Raw genomic sequence first — 15,166 nt, forward strand, 5'->3', positions numbered from 1 at the left:
CATTTCAACAGCTTCTTGTTCACAGGAACCGTTTACATTTTAAGAAACATTTTTTCTGACTCACCTGTTGATGTTTGACTTTGACCTCAGGAATAAAGTTACAAACTCATCTGGACTATGAAATGATCTTGAAACATAAGCGCAGCTGAATAAATCCTCCTCCTGCAGCAGCTTGTTGTCTCTGAGTCTCTGCTGCTCTGCTGAAGTTGGACTGCAGGATGTTCCAGTGAAATTCCTGCACTGGGTGCTGCTGCCATGTTCTTCCTCATTCCTGCAGAAAACGCTGAGAAAAGCTGCAGGCCTCAAACTGAAAGGCTCACATGTGACACATGGGAAGCTTTGCATTAAAACTCCAGTTTATTCAACTCTTAAAGGTTTAATTAAATGAATGAAAAGTTTATTTTTCATAAACTCATATTGGGTTCAGTGTTAATAAATGTTGCATTTATTGAACTTAAGGAGTAAAAGACAGTAGAAGCAACTAAATGTGTCTCAGTCAGCAGGGGGTCGTGGGCCGTTGATCACCTCTGTTATTCGCTTTGAATGTCAGGAACTTGTTCAATTGAAATGACAGTTCAGTCAGTCAGTGGGTTCAGTGGGTTAACCTCAACCCTGACCCTAAACCTGACCCTGACCCTAACCCTGACCTCTAACCCTAATCCTACCCCAGGATGTTTCTGGGTTTCTACATCAGACCTTCACTGCTGTCTGGATGATTGTTTGATATTAAATGTTTTGGTCGTAGAGATTTGGTGGGAAATAATCAGAAAATATGTTGAAAGCTGTCAGTGGAACATGCAGAGCATCTAGATGGAGGAATGAACTTTATTCCATTTCTGAAAAATGTGAAGAAACTCCTGCAGCATCACGAATACAGAGATGTATGATATTAAAACACATGAAGGTTTTATCATCATTACGTCATCAGTGTGAAGCATCACAGACACGGTAAAACGTTCTGAGTCAGGATCCAAACTCAGTTCATCTTTAGCTGACAGAAAAAACTCCAAGTAAACTCCAGGACTCAGACTCACTACGAACAAGAAGCTCTGACACAATAGATCTGATTTTATCCCAAATGTTAATAGTAAAGAGGGTTAGATAATAAAAAACTATCTTTAATGATTATTTTCTGTTTTAATTAAAGGAAAATCTCAAGGTTCACACAGAGCTGCAGCTGCGGAGCTCAGATACTGAAATAAAATCCAGAATATGAACAATATGCCGAGGATAGATGTGACAAGAATCACGACTGGTCAAATATTTGGAACATTAAAGATGATAATACTAAGATAGTATCAAATATCCTCCATCACTGCCAGCTTACAGCAGCAGGACAACATAATGGTTCCAGAGGATCATCATCTGGATGCTGAGGCTCTGGAACCAAAAGGCAGAACAGATTTTATTGGCTGCATGTTGGATTGTCTGAGTGGGACAGAAAAGCAGCCGGATGCCGACAACATTCTGGCATTAAAACAAAATGAAAAACACCATGAATGAACTTTGATGTTCTTGTTATTTAACAGACAGAAACTGATTTCAACAGAGACTGAAAACCATCAATATCCATCAATATTTATAGCAACTGATTTGCTGATTGGCTGTTGGAAGAGAAAAAAACAGATTCATCAATTAATGTTCCACCTGATCCAAAACCATCTGCTGTAAAGCTTAGTGAGCCTTTGGTCTGGACCGCAAACAGACATGGACCCAATGGGGCCAGATGGACCCGATGCAGATATAAAGTGGGGCCAGGGGCCCCTGAAGCCCCCTGTTCCGGCGCCTGTGGCTGAAATGTTTTACAGTGCAGTGACTGAAGCCTTCATCTCTTCCTGCTCAGCAACTATTTTCAGACAGTTGACAGAAGACAGTAAAATCTCCCCAGAGATGGAAACACTGAATGAAAGCAGAACATCTGGTTCTTTATTTCCTCATCCAGTCAGAGGGAGAATTATTGTTAGAATAGTGAGCAAAGGAGCTGAGCTTCATTTCAGCCCGGATCATTTTACTGGAGCTGCTGTCAGTTCTTAGAAAACTGCTGATATTAACGATTAATAACAGCTTGAATTATTTGAAACCAGATGAATTCAAGCTAAAGAGAATCACAGGATGTCTGTAGTTTTGTCTTATAAACCTTCCTGATTCATATTTGGTCATATTTCTCTCACAGCAGAAACAAAGTGTACATTAATATGAACAGATTCTCCTCTGTGGAGAAACTAGAACCAGAATCTGAATCTTCACCTCATAAAATGGATCCTCATGTTGATTAAAGACAGACATTAAAAGTTAAACCTCATATCTGATAGATGGATGTTTCTCTTCTGAAGTGGAACTAATCATGTTCATGTTTAATGCATATCTAATTGTTCTGAATGTTTATTACAGTGATCATAAATAAACAGTGCCCTCTTGTGGTGGAAAAGAAAAAAACAACTGAGAATTACCATATCACGCAAAATCCACTTTTTAACCCTTAAATACATTTTCTCTGTTCTTTGAGTGTATAGGGTTTTAAAAAGTGTAAATATCTTTCTATTCATCAGTCTTCTCTCTTCCACACTTTGTTTCTAGTTTATTGCATCCCTGCATTCACTGCTGATCTGCTGAACAAGGTCATGACTTCCACCATTTGCCAAGTCAGATTGTTGGTTCTGGGTGAATTAATCCACAGGATTCCTCACATCACCGGCTTACATTAGACTTTTATCAGTAAAGTTCCTACATTAGTGAGCAAAGTTCCCTTGTTTGACTGAAACACTAAACGACGTTTGATTTTCTGGCAGACAGATTGAGGGTCAGTTCCTTTTCTCTACAAAATCCAGAAACACAGCAAAGTGCTAAGCTAATGCTAAAATGACAGCAAAGCTAATTTTAGACATGAATGTCATGTTGATAATGACATCCTGGACTTTGCTTTGATAGCACTGAGCCTTCTGATCCTGTTAGCCATGTGCTAGTTGTTAGCTTTAGCTGTTAGCTGTCTCCCTGAGGATTTAACTATTGTGGAGAATATAAGTTTGGTTTAGCATAACTTTAGAGACAGTCAACCTTTGTGCATATGAAATATTAGATGTGGCATGAACATTTTGAGTAGATTCTAAGTTAGGTAAACTTAGATAAAGATCCAAACTAAAGCAACTGCTGACTCTCTGAACTCATAAATTACTAAGGAGGGTCTTCAGACAGGGGAGTATCCAGGCACAGAGAGTCTGTCTCTTATCAGGAGGAGTAAAATTCTTTGGTGTTTGTTTAAGACTTCAGTAAACACTAAAACTTTTAAGAAAAGTCTTCTACCAGTATAATCAAATGTATTAAGATAGTTCCCTTAAGCATTAACAGCATGTTCTGAATTAGTTAGTCTTTAACCGTACTATTTGCATGCATTTTATATTACTGAAATACAATAGAATTAGGAAAGTATTTTACTTCTAAAATATTTCAGGTATTTCAAAAGAGCTTTTCTAAAAGTAGACAACCCGGCAGTTTTTTTAGATCCAAACTCATAGTTATATATTTAGCATTACATTTTTGTGCCAGTTTGTTTAAAATAGAAATCAGTTTACGTCTAGCTGCAGGTCATAAATTTTGGTTTGGAATGTAAAAAGGAGGAGGCTGGTACAAGACGACTAGTGGAGAATGACCTTTGTTCTCTCCATATATTTGCTTTTGGGGTTTTTAGCAGGTCTCAAGCTAAAAACCTTTTAGCAGGTTTAGCAGAACCTTTAGCAGAAGGTAATAAAATTAACATTAAACAGCCCTACCAGGGGAGGACACATCTTCTAATGCATATATTTAAATGAAGGGAATACACACCTTTACAAAAAGGTCTGTTTTACAGCAGAAGATCAAATTGCTTTGTGTCCGAGTGAGCAATTCCCAAAAATGCATTTTTGTCTTTCCTTTTCAACTCGTTGCAGGTAATTCTATGTTTTGTCATGTGTTGGACTTCTTGATAATCTGGGTGTAATGCTGATATAACATTCTGTATGCATTGAATTCTCTGGATAAAACTATAGATGCATCTGAAGTCTGATGTTGAATGGTTGTTTCTTTATTATTTCCCCTGCACATGCGGAGTCCCTGGATCTGGGAAATAGAGAAGATTAGCGAGCAAAGTGAAGTTATTCCTCTAAGTTTTAACACTATACTGCATGTTTTGGATTTAATGACTTGGTTTGTTTTTGCTTTGGAAAAAACAAATAATCCAAATGCATTCAGTGACATTTAAGATTCATGTTAGCTAACTCATTAATTATGTCGAGGCTTTATGATTAAGAGAAAGTTGATCTAAACACCCAGGAACAGGTAAAGAAGAGTCTGTGGAGCTGCAGGAGCCCAAAGTTCAGACCAAACCATTGCAGTTCTACTTTATATTGAGCATAAGTGAAGGATTAAAAAGCATCATGGATCCACTTTACATCTTTCTAGAGATGGTCATGCTCAGCATCATGGGCTCTGAGAACTGAGAATTTATAGTGAATAAATTGCCGACTCATCAAGTGAGAGCGGATGGAGTTTTTTCCTTTCACTGCTCAGCTCTCACTCTCAGTGAATCAGAACTTTGTTTTGATTGGTTCTCTGGCGGCTTGGCTTTGTTGTAACATAACCACTATGTTTGTTTTCTCAGTGACTATATTAAATGTTAAAAATTCCAAGCTGTCAAGTGGAACAGTTGGGGATTTCATTATTACATAAAAAATGTCGAAGTTCCACTGTTAAACTGATGTTGGGTAAATCATGTTTGGGGCCAGGTGTGTGGGAATTAGTGATAAAAAGGGGGCGTGTGCGCCAGAAGACGCGGCGCAATCAGTAAGAAAGACGCTCATGTGTCGATCTGTGCAGCGGGAGTTCTGGCCTTATTTACTGTTTAAACCAAAGAAAAGTAACGAAAAAGATAAAACATCGATTAAGGTTCGTCCCAGCGCCGCAGATCGCGCCCGAAAGCCTGGACCGGAGCCTGGACCGGAGTTTGCACCTCGGAAACGCCGCCCGGTGCAGAAGGAGACGCCAGGAAGCCACCAGGGGGAAAAGGGACGCTCCCGGTGAGATCTGGACTTTATTATCTTTGGGGGGTTTGGGTGGTACCACTCTTCTTTTTCTCATCTTTTTTTTTTTTTTTGACGTTTTGGATTTTTCTTTCGGGATTGAAGACGGGGATTAATACGGAGCGACGCTTCCAGGACGTTGTTCGATTTGGAGTTTATGGGACTCTTTTATGGACAAAAATGTAAAAAAGGAAACAGGACTATCTGGACTTTCTATTTTTTAAGTGGGATTGATGGATCAGCCCGAACAAGGCGAATCAGACCCTTGATTATTTGGTGGGTTTTGGATAATGATTTAGGTTTATTAAATATTCAAATTTCGGGTTTCATAATAAATCATTTCTGGTAAAAACCTAATAATTTTGTATTGAGTGGTTGAACATTAACCCGGTAACACTTATACCCTATTTACCTGAGACAAGATCCCCCTTGTGTGTTTTTTTGTGAGTTCTGCTTTAATCAAGCCGAATATTAACTAAGAGGATCTGAAGCAACCAATCCAAGTCGAGGCTTTTGACTTTTTGGACATCGATCTTCACTGAGGACATGGTTTGGTTTCTGGGTTCGGTTCTGTTTCTGTTGTGGTTCAGTTCAATAGTTTGTTTTGTGTCAGATAAAAATTAAAAGTTTGATTCAAATATAACAGAAGTAAGAAAGCCTGCTAACACAACAGATGCATAAAATTAGGCAAATATCAAAATGATTATAGAGACTCAATGCAAAATGATTTATCAAAACAAAACATTTGGATTCATCTCATTAAGATGAAATATGGCTATTAACCATAAATTAGAGACCCTTTCATCAACCAGCATCACTAAGTGGCAGAAACAATTTATATAGTTTAACTTGAAGAAAAATATTAATTCAGTTCAAACAATCTGTGTTTTGAAGTTTGAGAGAAACCAGCAGATCTGACTGGTTTGATCTTTTCTCCATCCAGGCCTCCAGGCAGAAACGTTTCAATAAACCTTTAATAAAAACTACTTCATATTGTCAGGAAGAATAAACTGTAAATCCACTAAATATCAAAATTAAATACAAATCAAATAGAGGAAAACCATCAAAAAACATCATTCATAACAATTTTATTTTTCATTAAAAATCATCCACCAACAAGTACATTAAATCAAAAACAACATAAATTAAATGCATATTAAAAAAAGTCCTGGAAATATTTCCAACCCAAACAAAACAAACCATAAAATGTTCCTGATCTACAGTTTAGATCTGTTGTTTGTTGATGATGGATCAGGTTGTAATTAATAAAACATCATTTCATCCTGAAATGTTAAAAAATCCAGACAAGATAATTAACTTATGGAAAAATCTTCTAATAAATCATCTTTACATTTAAATATCCTCTGAGCTGCTCAGCAGATCCGTCCTGTTGGTTGTTGAAATAATATTTTAAATTAGCACAATACTGCACAGGATAGTTTTGATACATATGAAATATACCATAGAAAGTTAAAGTACACTCTACGTTCACATAAATTTAGATAAAGATCCAAACTAAAACAACTGCTGAATCTCTGAACTTATATAAATTCTTAGGGAGGATTCGACAGAAAACAGCCTAGAATCTCTTTACACAGAGAGTCTGTCTGCCAGGCAATTAACAAATTCCTTAGCATGGTTCAAAAGTTCACTAGGATCTTAAAACTTTTATAAATAATTTTATCTATATTAGAATTAACTATATTTCTTTAAGCATGTTTTTAATTAGTTATTAGATCCAAACTTATAGTCATTATTTAGCATTACATTGTGTGCAAGCTTGGTTAAAAATACAAACTACTTTCTTGTGAAAACAGTTTGAGGCACAGATAGCGCTGCAGCTGCAATCATATATCAAACTGGACAGCGGCTGATACGAGAAGGGTTTGCCGTATATCTGCTTTTGGGGCTCTTTAGCAGGAGGTAATAAAATTAACATTGAGACAGCCCACACAAAGGAAAAGAACACACCTCCTAATGCATATATTTAAATGAGGAGAATATGCAGTCTATAAAAAATGGTTTGTTTCACAGCAGAAGTTGGAATCTCTTTGTGCTGAGTGAGAGTTTCCCGGAGGATGCATCTTCTGTCTTTTTGTTACTCAGTTCTTTGTCTCTGTTTTGTAATGTCTTGGACTTTTGCTCTAGGTGAGGTGCTTATTGTAACATTCTCTTGGATTGAATTTCTCTGGATAAAACTCTGAATATCTGAAGTCTGACGTCGTATGATTGGTCTTTTCTCTCTGCACACTTACACAGACACAGGAATTCGGGACAAAGAATTAATTAAAGAGCTAAATCAAGTTCTTCCACTTTTTAATTCTTAACATGGTCCATAAAGATGTATGTTGAATCTTGTTGATGTTCTTGCTGATTATCTGTTGTGGGCGGGGATTTACACAGGTGTGTTAAATCTGTTAATAAAAGGCCACAGGCTGCACCGCACAGCACTGCACTGCACTCAGGCCAAATGAAGCTAAAGGCTGTGTTGTTTTTCCTCCGTCACTACCCGGCATTTCCAGCCCTTAAAGATGGCAGCGTCAACAGGTTATGGGCCCAGGAAGGAGTTTGGAAGCCGATGGAATCGATTATGCTTTGATGGAGATGAAAAGAAGTATGAGTTGTGGGAAACCAAGTTTTTGGCCCACTTACATCTGCTTGAACTGAAAAACACCATATTATTGAAGGACGAACCCGATGACGCGGAAGAAGATGCTACCAAAAATGAAGAGGCGTATGGAGAACTAATTCAAGTCTTGGACGATAAGAGTCTTTCGCTTGTCATGAGAGATGCTGTGGATGACGGCAGGAAAGCCTTGAAGATCCTCAGAGATCACTATGCTGGTTCGGGTAAGCCACGAGTGATTAGTCTGTATACGGAGCTGACGTCACTTCAGAAAGGTGTCAATGAGAACGTCACTGACTATTATCCGAGCAGAAAACTGCAATTACAGCGCTGCGAATGCAGGAGAAGTTTTAAGTGATGGCCTGCTGACGGCAATGATTTTAAAAGGCCTGCCTGATGAGTTTAAACCATTCTCTGTTTATGTTACACAGAGTGATGAAGAGTTAACTTTTTCCCAATTTAAAACGAAGCTAAGAAGCTATGAGAGCACAGATGTTGTGTGTTGGCTCAGCAGAAGATAGCGTGATGAAAGTTAAAGGAAGAGACAATTGGAGTATGAAACTCACCTGTTACAACTGCGGCCAGAGGGGGCACAAAGCCCTGGATTGTTCTTCAACCTCAGGAGAGCGCAGAGAGCCGAAACAGTGGTGTAGTTTTTGCAAGAGCGCCACGCATAAGGACGCAAATTGTCGGCGGAAAAGGAGAGACAAGATCAAGCAAGCAATGGATGAGGAGGACTATACATTCGCTTTCAAGGTGAAGCAGATTGCTGATGCCCAGATCGATGGCATGAAGGTGAAGGGCCTCATGGTCGACTCGGGTGCAACAAAGCACATTGTGACAGACGCTGTTAAATTCAAGGATTTTGACTTGACTTTTAAGCCTCAGAGCCATATTTTGGAGTTGGCTGACGGCGTGAGGACCAAGGGCATCGCGCTGAAGAAGGGCACCGCCAGAGTTCATTTGAGAGACAGCAACGGCCGAATTGTAGAGATAATGTTAAAGGACACTTTATACGTGCCGTTATTTTCTCAGGACATCTTTTCGGTTAAAGCCGCAACTGCCCAAGGAGCGACAGTCATCTTCAAAGATGGACAGAACAGGCTCATCCATAAAAATGGTACGGTTTTTGATATTGATGTTATGATAGAATGTTTTATTTAAATACTGTTGCAGATGATGTTGATAAGTGCAATGGCTGCTATGACATCCAAACGTGGCATGAAATTTTAGGTCACTGTAACTATGATGATGTGTCGAAGTTAGAAAGTGTTGTAGATGGAATGAAAATTAGAGGTAAAAGTGAAAAACCTGATCTGAAATGTGAAGTATGCATAAAAGGTAAATTTGCTCAGACCAGAAATAGAGATCCTGATGATAAAGCTAAATGTGCATTAGATCTTGTACATGCAGATCTGGCTGGACCAATAGAACCAGCTGCTAAAGATGGGTTAGATATACCTTGGCTTTTACAGATGATTTTCAGGTGCTATCTTTACCTATTTTCTGAAAAGCTAAGAGTGATACTGTTAAGGGAACAGAGAAGTTTATTGCAGATGTGGCACCTCATGGAAAAATTAAATGTATAAGATCTGATAATGGAACTGAAGGACAGACGAAGTATGACTGGTTACTGTTTTAGTCTATCTGAAACTGGACCCATTATTTCCTGGAAGTCTAAAAAGCAACCCACAGTTTCTTTATCTACATGTGAAGCTGAATATATTGCTTTGGCTGCTGCTACACAGGAAAGTATCTATCTTGTGAATCTAATGAATGGAATGGACTTTGGATGTGAATATACACCTGTGACTGTTTTTGAGGACAATCAAGGTGCAATTGCTCTTTCTAAAAGTCCGGTCTATCGTCAAAGGTGCAAACACATTGATATTCGGTATCACTTTATTCGGTCTGCACTTTGTGATGGAAAAATAACTCTGTCTTACTGTCCAACAACAGAAATGGTGGCTGATATTTTAACAAAGCCTGTAACTAAAATGAGAATGGATAAATTTGCATGTTTTATTTTTGGCATGTAAATGTAAAGCAATGACATGTAAATGTATTATGTCAGCATAAGAACAAGTGGGGGTGTTGAATCTTGTTGATGTTCTTGCTGATTACCTGTTGTGGGCGGGGATTTACACAGGTGTGTGAAATCTGTTAATAAAAGGCCACAGGCTGCACCGCACAGCACTCAGGCCAAATGAAGCTAAAGGCTGTGTTGTTTTTCCTCTGTTACTACCCGGCATTTCCAGCCCTTTAAAGATGGCAGCGTCAACAATGTAAAGTTATTGTAGCTGCTTTTTTTCAACACTACAGAAAATACTGAAAATATGTAGTTTGAGCCCATATTTTATTTAAATGAAGTTTTTCTAATCTCCAATATTTCATTCTGTTACAAAATGATTAATCCAGTAAAGTTAAAATAACAATGAAAATGAAAAGAATGAAATAAACGACACTAAAATGTAAAAAGGGGCAAAATAATAAAAGTGAAGCACCAATAACTAAGGAAATATTACAGGTTGGTATTAATATGCATTTTCAGAAACAAATGATTGGCTGAGTGCTTTGCATTCTGGAGTTTATTTTGTTTTCTTTTTCTTTATTTTAACACTAATCAGATTCAGATAAACTTTATTAGTCAAACAGGAGATTTTATTTTGGTTTCTGTTGACCAGGTAACATCTCCCTGGTGTAGCATTTGCCTTCATTCTCCATCATGTTGATCTTTTTGATCAGATCAGTAAACTTGTGATCGATTCTTTATTTGTTGGTTATTGAACACATGGTATCTTCCTCCACACTCTCTGATCAGATTCTTACAGGCATCATCACAATCATCTTCAATGTATTGTTCAATGGAGATCTCATCATGTTCCAGTGTATCTCCTCTGGTAAACAGGACGATGGTAAACTTCTTATAATTTTCTCCCAAAACTTTCTCAGTCAGTTCAGTGTCTCAGTGTCTTCTACAGAGAATCTGCCGATCGGTAAAACCAGCAGGAAGACATGAGGACCTGGATGCACCAGACTGAAACATTCCCTTATCTCTTCATTAACCTGACTCAAGGACAAGTTGGTGTCAAACAGACCAGGAGTGTCAACAACATCAACATGGCGACCGTCTATCACACATTCAGCTTTCTCACAGCTTCTAGTAACTGACTGTGGAGAAACTCCAGATTTAAACTGGTTTCTTCCCAGGATGGTGTTTCCTGATGAACTCTTCCCACTGCCAGTTTTCCCAATCAGAACGATCCGGAGACGCTCTGGATTACCTGGGAAATTACAGAATAAATAATAACTATGAGATGAAAGATGATAAATTCACAGATCACTTTAACCCAGAGTTCATTTTAAAGTGTTGTAATTGTGTATTTATGAATTCATGTTATGTTTCTAATGTTATATTAAGTGTGTATAACTGGGTTTGTAGTAAATGATGTGTTATGATGTGAATCCCAGGAACAATGTTATGGCAACATGTAATATGGATCCTAATAATCAAACAGCTGAATCTCTTCCTGCAGTGCATCAGGTTCTCCTGCTCATCACCTCATTATGTAACTCAGGTTTCTGGACCAGAGATTGATCTAAAGCTGCAGGTCAGCGGTTCTCCAGGACTCGTACTACCCACCTTGGCTCAGGTCCATTCACACCAGTCCTGTTCTTAGAGGAACTCCAGTTGGTTTCTCTACAAAGTTTGTTTGTGGATGTGAGAATGCACATTGAACTCTAATGTGGACCAAAAACAGCAACTGTCTACCAACCTGTCTGTTGCTGTAGTTTATCCTCCATTTGGCCCGATTCTGACGTCTTCCCTAACAAAACCCGGTTTGAGTGTTGCAGAGTCTCGTCACGTTTTGACTCTGCTTTATCCTCTTTGAGCTTCAGGAAGGCACTTTGGTCACGATTTACAATATCTTCAATCTTCTTCATTAAATTCTGGAGATTGTTGTCAGCCATGTTGTACTGTCTATCTTCATACTGTCTATCTGCGATGAATGAATTAAGAACAGAATCCTGTTTATCAATTTCATTTGTTCTGATGACCATTGAGTGTTTCTGGGCATTTTCATCAAACTTTTCCAGGAAGGAATCCAGTTTTTTTTTCTTCTCCTCTGTGAAATCTGAAGAATTCACCATCAGCAGCAGAACATTTGGTCCAGGATGACAAAGATCCCAGCAGCTCTTTAACTCTGCTGCCATTTGACTCTCAGTCAGACTGAACAGGTCAGGAAATGTCACCATTGTCACTGGTTTTCCTCTCAGTTGTCCACAGTGAGCCACACATTGGGAAGAAGGTTTTCGGATGACAAACTCTTGATTTCTGATCATCTGCTTGACAAGTTCAGTCTTTTTGTTCTCATTTTCCCCAAATAGTACAATCCTAAATGCAGAAACTGGAACACAACAAAGAGAAAAATGAAATGATGAAACATAACTTTACAGAGAATCAGGTGAACAACATGCTGGAAAAACCCAAAACAGACTGAAATCACTGAGTGTGTTAAACTGGACTGTTTGTGTTGTAACATCCATTATTAGACTAACAACATCATTCATCACTTCAGCAAAAAGAAACATAAAGATATCATCATTTCCATTTCTTTTGAAAGAAGTTTTCAAGTTGACACTAAAACCTAATCTAATGGGATTACTAATCCTGTCAGATTAACAGTAATCTAACAGGAAGGAGCAGAGAGAAAGGGGGGAAGACATGCAGCAATGTGACTCCAGGGTGACCCCAGGGTGACTCCAGGGTGACCCCAGGGTGACCCCAGGGTGACTCCAGGGTGACCCCAGGGTGACTCCAGGGTGACTCCAGGGTGACTCCAGGGGTGACCCCAGGGTGACCCAGGGGGACTCCAGGGTGACCCCAGGGTGATTCCAGAGTGACCCCAGGGTGACTCCAGGGTGACCCCAATGTGACTCCAGGGTGACTCCAGGGTGACCCCAATGTGACTCCAGGGTGACTCCAGGGTGACCCCAGGGTGACTCCAGGGTGACCCCAGGGTGACTCCAGGGTGACTCCAGGGTGACCCCAGGGTGACTCCAGGGTGACTCCAGGGTGACTCCAGGTGACCCCAGGGTGACCCCAGGGTGACTCCAGGGTGACTCCAGGGTGACCCCAGGATGACCCAATGTCATCCTGGACCCTGGAGTCACCCTGGAGTCACCTTGGGGTCACCCCAGGGTGACTCCAGGGTGACTCCGGGGTGACCCCAAGGTGACTCCAGGGTGACTCCAGGGTGACTTTAGGGTGACACCAGGGTGACTCCAGGGTGACTCCAGGGTGACTCCAGGGTGACTCCAGGGTGACTCCAGGGTGACCCCAGGATGACCCCAGGGTGACCCCAGGATGACCCCAATGTCATCCTGGACCCTGGAGTCACCCTGGAGTCACCTTGGGGTCACCCCAGGGTGACTCCAGGGTGACTCCGGGGTGACCCCAAGGTGACTCCAGGGTGACTCCAGGGTGACTTAGGGTGACACCAGGGTGACTCCAGGGTGACTCCAGGGTGACCCCAGGGTGACTCCAGGATGACCCCAATGTGACCCCAGGGTGACTCCAGGGTGACCCCAATGTGACCCCAGGATGACTCCAGGGTGACCCCAGGGTGACTCCAGGGTGACCCCAGGGTGACTCCAGGGTGACCCAGGGTGACCCCAGGATGACCCCAGGGTGACTCGGCCACATTGAGGTTTGCTGCCTCTGGATTCAGGCTGCTCTCTCTGACCACTGGATGATTCACATTTCTTCCTCGAATGTTTTCTTTCTCCTATCCTGCGTCATTCCTGATTACATTCCCATCATTCGCTGTGCTGTTTGTCTGTCTCTCTTTCTTTGCTACATTAATGCTGCATGTTGTCAGGAGAAATCCACTTCACCTTTTCCTGCTCTGGTGATTCTGCTGTTTGACCTGCATGTCTTCAGAGAACCGTCTCATGATTCTGACTTCTGACTGAGATCTGAACTTTGACCTCTGATTTGTGACAGCAGATTCATGTTTGACCTTCCTAGGGATGATGACCTCTATCTTCCTGTTTTTGACCACTGAGATTGGGTTTTGTAATGTGGGGAATGCAGTTGAAGTCTGGAACAGACTGGAGACAGACTGGAGACAGACTGGAGACAGACTGGAGACAGACTGGCCACCTGTCTGGGGTGACCCTCTCGCCCGAAACATTCGCTGGAGACAGACATCAGCACCTCAAGAGCCACTAAAGGTGTTAGAAAATGAATGGGTGGATGTCATCTGCCTGGGTCAAAATAACAACAGGTGATGTTTTTGTATCCTCTTGTTTCAGAAGGCACTTTATTCATGCAACAATGTTAAAGTTAGGTTAATTTAGAAACTAATCTAATTTCTATAACTTTAGTTTTAGAAACATAAATTTGATCAATTTAAGGTTTAAATATCAGTAAAGTATCCAATTGCAATACATTTGTGCTATTTTTGGTTCATATGAAAATGTATTATTTTATAAACAAACCTAAGAGATATTTTTTGTCATCTTCTGAGTTTTTTCCTTAAAACTGAGCTAAGGAGGAATTTGTTTACTTCACTCAGATCTCTGAATATTGAGCATAAATTAGCAGATTAAAGAACGTTTGTTATTATGTGAAACATTTTTACTAACCTTCATCTTCACCAGCTGGAGTCGCCGTTCCCTCAGGCTCTTTATATCTCACATGTTCTCCATTGTTCTCTTTCATTATTTGATCAAACTGAATCAGCAGCTCTTGAGGTTCAACCATCATTTGGAATAAATATCTGTATCTACACTCTGTGATCAGATTCCTTATCTGAGGATTCTTCATCCGTCTTCCTTTAATATTGAACCTTCCTGTTTGGGATTCAGGATCATTACCAGTGAATGACTAAATGATTCATCATTGAAATGGTAAAGTGCTTGGTGGATGCTGTGCTTTTCTTCCTCAGTGAAGTCTTCAGGCTGAAGAACCAACAGGAACACATGAGGTCCAGGATGAGAGGCTGCAGCACATCCTCTAATAAACTCTGTAATGCTGTCCGCTGTGGGGAACTGCAGATGGAGTGTTGATAACAGATATTTTCCTGTTTCTCACTGATCCAGTGATTTTGATAAAGGAGTTTGGTTTCGTGGTGAAACTTTTCCCTCCCAGTATGAGGGTCCTAACTAGATTTCTCTGGGACCAGTTGCCTCCCAGTAGGACAACCCTCAGTTCAGGTTCAGACACTGGAGCAAAGACGCAGAGAAAAATACTAAATGAGAACATAATGAAAAATGAAACAAACTTTATTATTAGTGAAATCTAGCTAATAATCTTAATGTCTTGATCAATGTAGTTTGTTTTGATGCAATTAAATGTATTTTATCTTTTCACTGGTGGAAAAGCTGAAAAGTTAAACGTCTCTCAGTTTCTGATTTTTTTCAACATATTTCTTTAAACAAAACATATTTGAATTTTGCTGAGTTTCAATTTCTTGAGGAAAAT

At 40.0% G+C, this 15,166-nt stretch overlaps 1 protein-coding gene across 1 annotated transcript; it reads right to left on the bottom strand.

Moving 5' to 3' along the window:
* Positions 1-10,629: 10,629 nt before the first annotated feature.
* LOC129366050 (GTPase IMAP family member 8-like) lies at positions 10,630-14,489 on the bottom strand. Its single transcript, XM_055039637.1, has 3 exons — positions 14,329-14,489; positions 11,454-12,086; positions 10,630-10,961 (listed from the first exon to the last, which is right to left on the bottom strand). The coding sequence occupies exons 1-3, from the start codon at positions 14,447-14,449 to the stop codon at positions 10,630-10,632; spliced, it is 1,086 nt and encodes a 361-aa protein (XP_054895612.1). The 5' UTR covers positions 14,450-14,489.
* Between the last annotated feature and the right edge of the window lie 677 nt (positions 14,490-15,166).

This window comes from Poeciliopsis prolifica, unplaced genomic scaffold (assembly GCF_027474105.1).
Source record: "Poeciliopsis prolifica strain line A6 unplaced genomic scaffold, Auburn_PproV2 SCAFFOLD014, whole genome shotgun sequence".
Taxonomy (NCBI): Eukaryota; Metazoa; Chordata; class Actinopteri; order Cyprinodontiformes; family Poeciliidae; genus Poeciliopsis; species Poeciliopsis prolifica.